The sequence below is a fragment of the Chaetura pelagica genome, unplaced genomic scaffold (assembly GCF_000747805.2).
Source record: "Chaetura pelagica isolate M959 unplaced genomic scaffold, ChaPel_1.0 scaffold166, whole genome shotgun sequence".
NCBI lineage: Eukaryota > Metazoa > Chordata > Aves > Apodiformes > Apodidae > Chaetura > Chaetura pelagica.
In genome coordinates this window covers 4,491,624-4,505,529 of record NW_009953758.1, presented here as the reverse complement: position 1 = coordinate 4,505,529, position 13,906 = coordinate 4,491,624, and the positions used below count along the sequence as shown (strand labels likewise).

The 13,906-nt window shown below is 43.3% G+C and overlaps 1 protein-coding gene across 1 annotated transcript in view; it reads left to right on the top strand.

Moving 5' to 3' along the window:
- PAX2 (paired box 2) overlaps positions 1-12,921 on the top strand; it is a 49,525-nt gene extending 36,604 nt beyond the window's left edge. Inside the window, exons 5-7 of the mRNA XM_010000823.1 lie at positions 6,460-6,561; positions 11,439-11,525; positions 12,845-12,921. Coding sequence (XP_009999125.1) covers positions 6,460-6,561; positions 11,439-11,525; positions 12,845-12,921 — 266 coding nt within the window. The remainder of the gene's footprint in view (positions 1-6,459; positions 6,562-11,438; positions 11,526-12,844) is intronic.
- Positions 12,922-13,906: the final 985 nt, after the last annotated feature.

The window sequence follows — 13,906 nt, the reverse complement described above, 5'->3', positions numbered from 1 at the left end:
CATTTGCTGTCTGACCTTATCCTTGCCTCCTCCCCTCTACTCTTGGAGAGAAGAGTGTTTGGGATTATTGTGTCCCCGTCTCTTGCCATGTTACCGTTGACTTCTTTATCCCCCTGCACTGAGTAAGTGGTGCTGCCTCTGGAAGGTGTGAGGAATTTTTCTTCATAAGCCTTGATGTGTTCAAGAGAGGGCTGGGTTCATCTCTGCTGTGAGTCTGACAGGGCCTTAAACAGCCTCACAACACTGGGACAAATGGCTCCTGGTCCCTTAACCCTTCTCAGCTTTGCAAGGCAAGGCCTGGCACTGCTGTTCCTATTGCAAGGGCTTTAGACAGTCTTTCAGGCTGAAATCCTCTCTGTGGTGGCTGGGCAGAGCGGAAATCCAGGGGCTGCATCAGATTGGCCTAATGCTACGGCAGTTTAAGTGGTCTGTTTTACCAGAGATTATGGTTTCACTTACACAGAGCACCTGAAAAATGCTGTGGTTTAGGAAGGATTATAGCTGAAAATTCCGTGCTTTAAAAGAGAAATAAAGCAGGGGAGGGACTAGGAAACCTAATGTGCCTGGGGGCTGTGCAAACAGGATTAACCTCTGCCCATAGCACCTCTTGCTTCTGCCCACCCACGCTTCCTGTGTCTATCTTCTTCTCTGCCTTCCTCCCCAGCAGATCCCCACACCTGCCTTCTCTTTCATAGTACAGACAGCTGCAAAAAGGAACCCAGGGAATGCCCAGGACCAACATTTCCTAGTTTATTTGGCTTTCTTGAAAAATGTCACTTCAACTCGCAGCCCCTAAAAGCCAGAGGAAGTTTTGGCCCTCTGCCTGCAGATAGATCTATTAATCCAAGTTACCTAGGATCACCATTATCTGGACAAGGGCTTCAGCACTCCCAGACTGCTGGTGGTGACTCTGCCTGTCTAGCCTGAAGGTAATTCTGTGAACTCCTTGCCACCTGATGACAACCGATGCAGGAGAAAAATAGCTTTTGAGGTTCTCTATCTACGGCAGAGACTGGCACTGGCACGTGAAGGCTCACTGGTATGAGCGTAGGGTAGGATACAGCTTAAAAATCAGAAGCTGGGCGCTGATTTGCTGCCTACACTGGTGACTAATTAAGTGTGCAAAAAGAATCAGATATCCAGCTTCTGTTCCCTATATCCTCCACAAAAGGTCCTTGCCAAACAGAGCTTCCTATAGCAAAAAGGCAGGAGAAATTACAGTCCTCACTTAGCATATCAGAGACTTGACATAAGTAAATAAAGAGAAACTGAACACCTTTTGGCCAGGACTGATCCTTCACAATCAACTGATCCATGAGCATATGTCTTTGCTACAAAGGAGTCTCAGTGATAAGAGACCTTTGATGCTCATCCAGGTCAGAGGTACTTGGAGGAGAACACAGATGGCAAACTATCATTTTTTCCAGGTAGCAAACCTTTAGGAAACAAATGCCTCAGGATAAACAGCATTCACAGCTAGAAACTGCCCAGCCCTTTATTGTCTAGGTGAGCATTGCAGCTTCACAATAAGGTGCCTAGAGTTAATTAAGCCAGTTCTACATTAATGAACTCAGATTTATGACCTAATTATATGCCACATTTATATTTCTCTGTATAAATCAGAACCACCAGAACTAACTTATTTCATAGGCCATTGGCAACACTTGCCATCACAGCAGAGAGATGGCTTTCCTTTATTGGCTTTAATTTGTTTACCTGAGGGTGGATGGTTTGCTAGATGATTTGGATCAGATCTGATCACATCATCAATATTTCTCTTTTGGGTGTTCAAAATGAGACCTTTTACAAGTCCCCCACATTTCCTCTCCTCCATTATATCTCTTTGTCAAGGTATCTGTCTGGCAACACCATAAACTAGGAACAACCAGAGTCAATACTGACTGCTTTTATGGTCAAAGCTCCAAAGTGTGCCACTGTGAGTAAGATGGATCTGTCTGTCTGTCTATCTATCTACTAATTGCACAGTCTCATTTTTCGTTTTAACCACCTCGAAATTCAGCTGCACCTTTTTTGTCAAAGCTTTTACAGAGTTTGGCTTGACAAGCTTTGGCCATTACAGCAAGCATCCTAACAGATGCTCATAATCATGCTGCTCTCCTGAGGAAGGTTACTTTGGGTTTGAGGAGTCAAATTCCCTGGGTCAAACTGTGTAAGTGTAGCATCCTCCTATGCCCTCGGCCAGCGAGAGAAAGAGCAGGAAAGGGAACACAAAAGCTTCAGAGCATTCTTCTCCTTCCCAACCCTATGCTTCTTCCTGTCCCCCCTCTCCTGCATGTTCCCTCCCTCACCTCTCCTTTTCCTGCATCCCATTCCTCCCATCTGCCACTGCACGCCATTCTCCTCATCTCCTGCTGCCCCTGCAGAGGCATCCCTGCAGTCAGAGCCTAGCCCCCAGGTGCATTAATGCTGTTGTCTCAGCACTGGCTCCTCTGATCTACTCCTAACTTTTTTTATTTTTGTTTTTTGTTTTTAAATTAATTTCCCTGTAGATTTTAACCACTCCATTTTCATTTACCCATTTTGTTCTTCCTCTCCTCCCTTCCCCACCCTCCTCTTCCTTCCCCTGTTCCCTTTGTCTGTCTGTGTCCATCCCTTACCCTACCACAGAAAACCTCTCCTCTCCCCTCAGTATAAAGCAAGAGCCTCATGGAGCCTCTCTCACCCCTTTCACCCCCACCACGCCGGTCGGCTCTGGGCAGGCTGATCTTCAGCCCTTCCACATGGCCCTTTCAGACGATGCGTCCACGCCTTGCTACAGTGCCTTCCTTCATCATGGTGCCCATTTTGGGCAGTCCAGCAGCCAGCCTCTGATAGCAGGTAACTGGCCTTGGCCACAAACTCAGTGGGGATGCTGCAGTCAAGGGGTTCAGTTTCATCTGACGGGGAAACCAGTAAATGCTGCAAGCTCTTTGACTGCAAGTGGGAACTAGAGCAACCACGTTCCAGTTCTGTGTATGCAGCATGAGTTCTCAGCTCCATGGAGAGCCACAGAAGGATTTCATGCCCATCCTGCATTTTCTAGAATAAAATGGGAAAAGAAGCTGTACACACCTGGAAGTGACAGAGTGTCCCAGTCAGGTGTGCCTGGGACTTAGTATAGAAACACTTGTGCAGCAAAATCCCATGTTGCCTCAATAGCCATAACAAGTTTTGTTGGCCCATCAAAGGTGCTGGGTGCTAGCCTAAGGTAGGTGGTAGCAGCTTGAATAACCGAGACAGCTTGAGGACTGGCAGGGTCATTTGGCATGGGTTGTACACACTTCTCAGATAGATAATTTTAATATTGCAATATTTGAATCACCTGGTTTGGGAGTGTCAATGGGAGCTGGTGCCTTCACATAGCAGACCAAGCAGTTAAGAAACAGGGCATCACATCTGAATGTCAAGACCAGGAATGGTGGTTCAGAGACGATTATATTTTAAGAGCCAAAGAAGTACAGACCGGAGGTAGGTAGCCTTTTAGAAGAGGACAGAAGTGAAGAAATAGGTTGCAGAAGATGCCAGCACTTTGAAGCAACAGACAGGAGGGGAGGATATGGAGGAAGGAGAAGTTCTGGGTAGGTACTCAGAAAAACTCTTGTGCAAGGTAACTAAAGCAACATTGCAGCAGAAGATCAGGGGTGGCTTGGATGAAATAGTGGGTATCATTTTAGGTGACTGCTGAGGCTGTTGCCACTCCATGGTCAAACAACGTAATTTGGGCTTTTCAGAACAGACAAAGTCTAAGTGCAGACCACACTTCCTAATACTCAAGAAACACATCTTACCTCTGCTTTCTTCATGTTGCTATATTATTTTTTTCTTTTGACCATCCTCCCTTTGTCCTGTCAGGTGAGACTTGCATGAAGCCTCCCTGTAGGAAAGCAGCAAGTAACAGCAGAGAATACTTTTGTGTTCATAACACTGTCCAATCTTACTGCAGCCAATAAAAGCCTCTGAGCTCTGGGCACTTCCTAAGCCAAGGAGTCTCCTGACAGATGCTCTCCAACAATACAGTTCTCTGGGGATGCAGTCATATACAACTACCCTCTAGCCTAGAAGGCACTGTGTTTCAGGGGAGGCACCTTAGGACCCTTAGGGAGAATTAGATATGGGAGAAATTGTTCAAAAGCCCAGATAATGTTACTGCAATGAAGGTGCTTTTCCTCATGCAGAAGGCTCTTGAAGAAGGGAGAATGGCTGGAAGTGGAAGTATATGATGAGCAGGATAGGTGCTAGCCTTGCCATAGCCCAGGAGTACAATAATTTAATAATCCTGTCTACCTGTTGGTAATGAGAGGAGGTAATGGAGGGGGCGTGCTTGTATATAACAACATTTAAGTCCCTCTCTGTGGGACTCTAACTCATGTCGCTGATACTGTACTTTTTTGAGACTGGGATTTTGACAGATGATCACTTCCCAATGAATTTTCCACACTGAGTTTTGAACATCAGTCTTTGTGCACTCATGTCTGAATAAAAACACAGGGGCATATGTGCACAGATTGAGTAGCAGAGTAAATGTGTATGCATTCCCTCTTGAATGGAAGTATCAAAATGAATTAATTTTGCGTGCTGCTACACACTGTTCTCTCTAAGTTTTCAGTGACACTGTTTTGTCACTCATCACCTGTTGTTATTCCTCAGTCCAGCCAATATATGAAACCAAAAGAACATGAGTTTTAAGCATAAAACTTTCTTGCCTTAAAAGGATGCGAGGGAAGAAAAACAAACTACAGGTGTTAATCATACAGCTTAACACATAGCTACAAATCACTAAAGGAAAGATGTTGATAAGAGTAAAAGAGTGTAGAATGTAAATCCCTGAGGAATTGTATATTTATTTTTATCAATATTGGGGAGTGGCTGGAAAATGGCTCAGTCTATGTATTATCTAAGAGAAGGTGAGCTAGGAACCTCAGCCACAGATCAGGAACCTCTCCAGGGAGAAAGAATGAGCTTGTATTTCTTTTTTCCTGAGCAAATCACCTCAATAATCTGTAGTCAAGACCTATGAAAGCAATGACACTGGTCTAGCCTACCTCATCCCAGAGAAACGACTTCCCTTCAGGTTAAGCTCCATGTTGATTAGTTTTTTCTTTGCTGTTTAACTTACTTATTTCTGATTCCCCAGCCAAGGTTCATGCTTGTTCCAGGGCCTGCTTTATCAGTTAGCATTCTGGAACTACTAGAGCTAAACCACCTCTAATTCTTTCATTGGCATATTCCAGCACAGTTCCAGTGACTCCAGTGGTGCTAATTGGCCATACTTAACCTGTCACTTCTACAGACTAGTCAGTCTCCAGCCCTCCAGTTAGATGGGAAAGAAAAAATTAGCAAAGGAACAACAAATGCCACAAACTTCTTGGCGAGCTACAGTTCACCTAGGGAACGTGAAAGGCTTTGGATGCCTGGAACAGGCTGAGATCTCCGTAGGCAGCACTGAAGGTTGAGCTCTAAATCTTCTAGCAGTTGTGTGGGAAAGATTATCTTAATTTTTTTCTATTTTTTCTTTTGGGTTTTGGCTCAAAACTCCCAGCAGCTTCTGAGATTATTTTAGTTCATTTAAATGCAATAAGCACTAACAGCAGAATGCCCTTCTGGCTGGCCCATTTTCAGGCTAACCAGTCCAAATGAGGAAATGCCTCTGGCATCAACCAAGAAGCCTCCGGCTGCACTTCCTAAGAGATGAAAAATAAACTACAATCATCCACCCAGCCCACATCCCTCTCTACTTCTTTGGTGGAGAAAAGATATCACAGCTTGAAGTATTACTAACACAAAAATGTACCTGTGATAAAAATGAAGTGGACTCAAACTAATTTGCATGATCCTATTTTTATATGTATTACATCAGCACCTGTAAGGAATCCAACCAGCATTGATTTCATTCTAAGCACTGCAAATGTACTAGAAGTGTGCCCTTGCACCAAAGAGTTTGCAGCATAAAAAGAAGCTCAGAGAGGTGAAGTGACTTGCCTGAAAACATCAGCAGGTGAACAGCAGAAGTGGGAAGAGAGAGAGGCACAGAAAACTCTTGGATCACTTTCCAATGCCTTGCACATTGATCATTCCCTAAAGCAACATCACCACAGTTCTGGAACTGCATCCACTGCATACAGACAAGACCTCAGCTACTCTAGCAAGAAATATGCTGCCATTCTCTGTGCAGCTTAGGGCCATTTTGACTTAGTTAAAATAGATCTAAAATCTACCATAAACAAAGCAAATTATTTTGAGCCTCACAAAGCGAAGTTTTAACACCCATCCTCACAGTGTGAGATCAAAAGTGCCACAATCTTCCCCCAACATCTCCCACGGCCGGACAGCACTTACATAAGAGAAGAACAGCACTTGCCTATTAAGCTGCTAGTCATGTGACAGTGGGACAAAAGGTGATATCAAATCAGTACTGAAAGATCTTACCCCTATTGATCACCTGATTCTTTCCCTTTCCAGGTCGTGACATGGCAAGCACCACCTTGCCTGGCTACCCACCCCATGTTCCTCCGACTGGACAAGGCAGCTACCCAACCTCAACTCTTGCAGGAATGGTTCCTGGTAAGTCAGCCTCCAGACTTCAGTAATGGCACACACGTTTGAACGTTACACTAACATTGTAAGTGCTTTCACAGCTGGCTTTGCTAGTGCTTTGATCTTATTAAGGACTGTTATTTTAATACAGAAATTATCAGGTGCCTATAACCAATGTAGCTAACAACCCTTTCTGTAATGCATCGCTTTCCCCCTAGTAACTGATTCACCGCTGCTACGGGCAACTAGCTATCTATAACCTGTGGCAATTAATTGGTAATTAATTAACCTTAGTATTCATTAACTAATGTAATTATTTTCCAATGACCCATGCAGATTATTATGTACTGCTCATGGCTCAGGATATTCAGCTATCCACTAACTTAAGCTAACAACTTGCCTTTCTATCTAAAGCCAGAACATCAAACTAAAAATCATCAATGGTAATTTAGCACCTGCAGTTTTTGGAGACCTACTGTTCGTAGCCTGAACTAGCTAAGAACTCAGCAATGATTAACAGAATTTCAGGAGAAACTAAGTATTCGTTTTTATAAACCAACTACTTACCTACCTCCTGTTTGTAAGATAGTTCTTCCAATCCAAGAAACTATCTACCTGATCCTACATTCAGACTGTTCCTTTGCTACTCAATGCCCTTGGATCAATACCTTCTCTTGGCAAGTGGGTTCTCCCGCTGTATAGGGAGACTATTTCACCATTTACCTTAGGGAAATTGAAAAGTTTATTTCCCCGGGCTCTATTTGCCACTCATCAGTATACCCAAAAAGACAGAAAGACCTCCCAAAAGAGAAGGAAGAGTGTGATAAAGTGGAGTTATACGTCAAAGAAAAAAAAAGATTATTCAAGTCAAATGCATATCTTTACATTAAATCTGATGTCAACATTCAATTAGATGAAGTTTTTCCAGTGGGCTACTTGGGGATCCTGCAGCTGTTACTGCAGCTTTCCACAAAGCATCAAGTTCTGGCTGTTTCAGTCATACCTCACTGGTCAGACCCAGCCTGGCAGCCCTTCTATTCCTGTCTTCTAATGTGACTGAAGCCAACAAGCAGGAGATAAAAGAGGCTTCCTGGGAAGAAACGTAAGACTTGAGTTTAATGGGTCACACTGCAGATCTCTGCAGCCACTAATCTCTGTGAGGGACTAAGGGTGAATGCCTGGGGAAGGGTATGAGCAGATCAAATGGATCTGTACCTTTGCAAAAGATGTCCCAGCCTTCAACAACTTTCAGTTCAGAGACTTCCTAAGCCAGACTTTGTATCTTTCTGTTGAAACACCCTCAACAAGTTCCCTCCCCACAAACTTAAACAGTGTTTCTTGAACCCATATAAGCCATTAACATCTGTAGTAACCTATGACAAATAATTCTGTAGCTGAACTATATATTGCATTAAAACTACCTCCTTTATTTGTTCTGAACTTGCCACCTGCTAGGCTCACTTCATGCCTCATGGTTTCTGTATTAGAAGACTAAACGTGCCAAGATTTAAATACAGATACCAAGAGATACTGTTAGTAAAGGTTCCCAGAGCACAGATTGCACAGAATATAGGCCTCATGAGATCGATCCTCTGTGCTTGCTTGTAACCTCTGTTAAGAGTCCAGGTTAAACGAGAAACAAATATGATGTCACCAGTGGTTTGTTACATGCCCCCAGGCCAAGAAAGACCAGGGGCCAGTGCTTTAAGTACATTGCAAAGAAGAAACCAGCAAGATGACCACTCTTTAAGAAACATACAGACATGCAAACAACCAGTTTTCCAGATGTGAGTGAATATGAGGAAGAGACTGTGACTTCTTGAAATAAAGGTGCAGAGCTAAAAAGCAGAACTATTCAGAAGGCAGAATTTCAACTCTGATTTTTTGACATTTGTTTTCATCTTGCATTGGGATGACAAGTCGGTCTTGAAATAGTTCAATTTGCAAACATCAGGATGAAACATTTCAATAACGTCAACATGTTCTAGATGTCAAGACATATTAAAATAATAAAAGGGTTGAAAGAAAATTAAATGAGATGAGAAAGGCAAAATGAAACAAAACAAGAAAGTGGAAACATGATACTTTGTTTCAATTTGCAATCATTTCAGAACTTTTCTTTCCAAAAGCCCATTGAAGCTGACAAGCTCCTGCAAAATATTTCCATTTCAATGAGATAGCATTTTCCAGTAGAAAACTGTTTCTGAGAAGATTGACCAGTGGTAACCAAAGCTGCTCTGTTCTATCCATGACAACCTTTCACTAGACTTCTACTTGTATAGTCTAAAGAAGAGCTTGTCTCCAGTAGCAGTACATCCATGCAACATGGTTAGTCATGCATGCAAATATCTCTGAGGTTTATGTAGATGAAGTGGTAATATACATATCCTGCATTTGCCCTTGCCTGTAACTTCAGGTCCTTGGCTGCAGACAGGGATAAAAGTCAGTAGTCTCTGAGCACACACTCGAAAAAGCAGGAGTTTGTCACTCAAAGAAGGATGAATTGGGTATTGTGCTACACTTAACCTATGCATCTGAGAGATGCTTCCTGCCCAGATAACAGCATCTTTGATCCCTGCCTCAATTCTTCCTCTTTCCCAGAAAGGCCATCAAGTTTCTACAAACTGTTTTGGCGAAGTGAGCATCCGCTGAAGGGAACTGCAGCTCACACAGAGCAGCGTTGAGCCTGCAGAGGGCTGGTGATGGCAACGGCAGGGAGTCGTTAAACAGAATCCAATGTTGATGAGGAAATTACACTTGTTTCATTAGTGATCGGGGAAGGCGATAGCTCAGTTCCTCTTGGTCACAGTTGAGCTCAAAAGCTCATTATCCTGCTGCATGCATGCTTTCACTCCTCGTCAATAAACACTGTTTCCACTGGCGGCCCTCCCTCCTTCCCAGCTCTCCATAGTCAGGGCTCTTCTCCTCTACTTAACCCATGCTTTAGGAACACTATAAACAGTTTAGGGTGTCAACTCGGAAGAGGGTGAGAGAGAAGCTTTGAAATATAAGAACTTATTTCCATGCAGAAAGTTTGTATGAGGCACTTCAAAGCAGAAATTCTCATCTGGGTAGTTGTTTTCCTTCTTAGAGGAGCAACCTCATTCCAGTGTATCTCAGATAAGTCACTTCAGTAGAGATAAATCTGGAGTCTGCATTGCTTTTTGCCTTTGTATCCCATTCCACAGCATCTTGAGTCATCTCAGCAGGTTTCACCTATTTCTTCCCAGCTAGCTGTCAGGAACTTCAGTGCAGGATGTTTCTAGATAAGGAAATATGCTGAGCTATTTTCATTGAAACAGCACTTAGCAAAGTCTGTCACACAAAATGAGGTTTTATGCTGAAACTAAAAACTGCTGTGACTAAAATACCTTTGGATGGTGATCAGTTTTAATACATACACATTTTCATACTGACTGCTTTGGTACTGTGAACGTCTTTTAAAACTTGGCTGGACAAGCTGTCCTCAAGTTTAAACCAGTGCAAATCACCTGACTTCAACACACTTCATTTCTACCATCTGAAAATCTATGGTTTTGACTTTAAGTCTCTGGTGATGTGAGATTTGCAAAGATCACAGTATAATTAATTGACATTTCTTTGGTAATTGTATCACAGGCATCCAGCATGTCTTGCATTCCCTTCTTTCCATGTTCCATGGTATCTAGCAGGAACCCCACATGCTTTCCAAACACTTCTGTTGCAACAATTCCACCCCTGCTTTAAGGCAGACAGGAAGCTAATAATCACACTGTTGTTCCACTGACTTTTAAGTGCATCATACCTTTCAAATGGCACTAATTGTCCCCAGTCTGTTGGTACTGCATTAAAATAAGGTTATGATCTGATAACAGCATGTATTTACTTACCAGAATCATTCAGTTTTTAGTTTTGGGAGATTTCTTTATTTTGAATGCAGCTTCCTCAGCTGTCAAATATAATTCCCTTAGCCCTACACAGCCTGCTATAAAACAAGGAGGCTCAGCTCCTTATACACAATAAAACTGAATATTTAAGAAGACTATACAGCATTCAAATCTTGTGTCAGAGTCTACTAGATCACAAAGCTCACAAGTATTATGGTTTAGGCCCCTATTATTGAGTGTGAAGAAGGGAGCTGTAGTCTAGCTTGTCTTTCAGATGCAGAATAGTACCTAAAGTGCTAATCATTAGAAAATTATTTTCTGGAACTGGAATACAGCAAGTTTTCTCTGTAATTCATTAGCTAAGCATAAAGGTGGGGTTAATCCTGTATGAGTCACTTTTCTGACTAACACCATCATAAAGAGTAAGAAAGAAAGAGTGATTCACGTTTTCCATTTTGTTTTGTATTTAAGCTGACCCTGCTCTCAGAACATTTCCAGAAACAAGTTATACTCTCCTCCACAAATATGACATGACACTCAGTACCCTGTGAACAAATCTTAGCAACCACCAACAGCACTGCTAGTTCCAATGAGTCTATTGTGAGCTTGTCCCACCAAGTTCCCATGCTTGCTGTCCTGATGCTAGTGGAGAACGTTAGATTTTGGGTAAAAGAAACTGGGAGTTAATTGCAGAAAAAGCTTGCGTAGGCAGTCCTACTGCAACCTGAGAATTGGAAGTCAGAAGGCAATGAAAAATAAACCAGCTTATTTGTATTATTGAATTTAATTATTTTAAACTAATTTATTTATTTATTTCTGAAGAGGTCAATCTTAATGATTTTAATTATACAGGTAAGCAACACTACACTGAACAAACACCACAGTGTCCTGAAGGACACAGTCTCAGCTGGGCAAGGAAGCTACATATGCTAGTTTTCCTGCTGGCATACACAGCCAGCATGGACACTGGCTTGATGAAACAGCAGACACAAACTTTCATTCCTAACTGTATTTCACACCCTCCTTGTTTTCTTCCAGGGAGCGAGTTTTCAGGGAACCCCTACAGCCACCCTCAGTACACAACCTACAACGAGGCCTGGCGGTTCAGCAACCCTGCGTTACTAAGTGAGTACCTCTTTCCCACAGCACACCCCCAGCCTCGCGCTCCTTCTGTTTGTCTCTTTGTTTTCTTTTCTTGTTGGTTTTGTTTGTTTGTTTGTTTCTGAAGAGGGTTTTCAAGTATTTGGACAGGCAGGAGGGCTTTTTCCTCACTCTCCAGTTCATTGTCTAGGTGGGTATATACCTCACGTGTGTTTTTGTATCTGTTCTGAAGCCAGTTCCTCTCTCCTGAGATGGTTCAGAATTCCACATTAGCTCTGGCTTCTCCGTGGCCTGCCTCCGCATTTTAGTGAAGATTAGATCAAAAGTTAAACTCAGGTTTTGCTACTGTCTCAGGCCACAATCAGCAAAAGTTCAAGGTCTGATTAAAAGTGATTAAAGATGAAGTGTCACTCCTTTCCCAGACTAAAGCTGGAGTCAACTCTGGGGATCTGGAAATGCCATAGAAGTTCTTCTTTTCAGACCAGTTGGAGCAGTGTGTCCAGAGAGAGAGACATGCTGGATCACTAGGTTTATAACAGCCAGTAGGGTTTTCTTGCGGTGATATCTGTCTCCAGTAAGTAATATGCCCAGAAATCATCAGGTTTTTTTCCTCTTGGGGAAAAAGCCTCCCTTAGGACAACACTTCTAACACAACATTTCTTAGCAAGGGAACAGGGAGAGATTCATTATATGCAAAATAAATCAGCTGAGATTATTACCTATGTATTTACTGAGGTTTTACAACTGGGTAGCAGAGGTACATTTTATTCCAGTGTTGTTAAATCTCAGTAAATATGATCTTAATAATCAATCACTATTTAATACACATTCAATAACCACCTAGAGTGCTCTCATGCCAAAATCCCAAGTCGTAAGAACATTGTCATTTTTTTCTTCTCTCCTGGTTTTAAAAATTACCTATTATACTTTGCCAGTTATACTCAGAACATCTGGCCCTAACACTTTTCTTGTGGCCATGGATCAGGTGTGGCATATTTGTGCTGCAATGCTCATGGGCTTCCCTTTTGACGACTTGCTCATGGTTAGAAGGAGCAAAAGGATATCCTTCCCATAGGCGGACTTCAGAGCCAGAGACCAAGGCAGCATCTTTCCACTGAGGCACATCCCTCAGCTGCCTTCCTCTGATTGCCTTTCCCTAATCCCATCAAGAGCTCAGTCCTCAAGTTCATTCTTTGGGTTCCTTTCCTTTGCTTTCTTCCTTTCTTTTTCAGTTCTCCTTTGTTTCTTTTCTTAGTTTGATTGTTTTTTATTTTTATTTTATTTTATTTTTTTTACTGTTTGTCCTTTCAACCAGTCCATTCTTCTCCTGTGTTAACTTTCAGGTTCCCCTTATTATTATAGTGCCACATCCCGGGGCTCCGCACCTCCCACTGCTGCCACTGCCTATGACCGCCACTAGTTACCATGGAAACCACATGAAACTGCAGGGCGACAGCTTAGGCCTCCACATTGTACCTGTCTGATCACCTCTCTACATCCCTGGGAAGGGTGAAGAGACCTCCTCCATTCCTTACCACAGTCCAGTTCCTTCCCCTTCACCACGAAGGCACCGGACCCAGCACTCACCACCCCAGACCGAGACCCCCGCCCTCCGCCCTGACCGCACCCCAACGCCGGGAAGAGCCAAGCGGCTTCTCCTGCAGGAGCCCTCCACTGCACCTGGGCAAAACGCCCACACGAAGTCCCCTTGGCTTCCAGGACTTCAGGGGGACTGGAAAACAATGCAGCTGGCAACCACTGCATTACAGGACCCCCCTTCTGGGAGCGGTAAGGGCCAGGGGGAGCAGGGGAGAACACCGCTCACCAAACACTGTTCCCCAAAGATACGCTCCTCTGCGGTGGACTCTTCAACATGTGTAACCTGTGATGCTCATCCTGTTTCCCAGGGCAGAGGGAACAGTCTGGCTAGAGCAGAGATGGCAGTACAGAGACCTGGCCTATCTGGCAATGAAGACAAGGACCAAGTAACTGTCTGCACCCCATGAGGGGTTCTCGGTGCACCTCATCCCCACTCTCCAGCGTGGCTTCCCCCATGGGTGGCTGCACCTCACACGTGGTGACTTTGCAGGCCAGAGCTGGGAGGAGCCTCACACATACACCCACAATTTCTGTGACACACAATCAGCTCAGACAGGAGGATGGAGCAACATTTACAAACCAACCGATGAGATGAAGAAATATATAAATAGATATATAAATATAACTGTGTTTTTATGCTTTGTCATGAAGGTCTGTAAAAAGGAAAAAAAAAAAGAACAAATCCCCAATTTTCTAAAAAACCCAAGCAAACAAAAACAACAAAAAAACCAAAATAATAATTAAAAAACCCTACAAAAATAAAACTCCAAGTCCCATCCCTCCCCACCACCTGAATGGCAGACGAG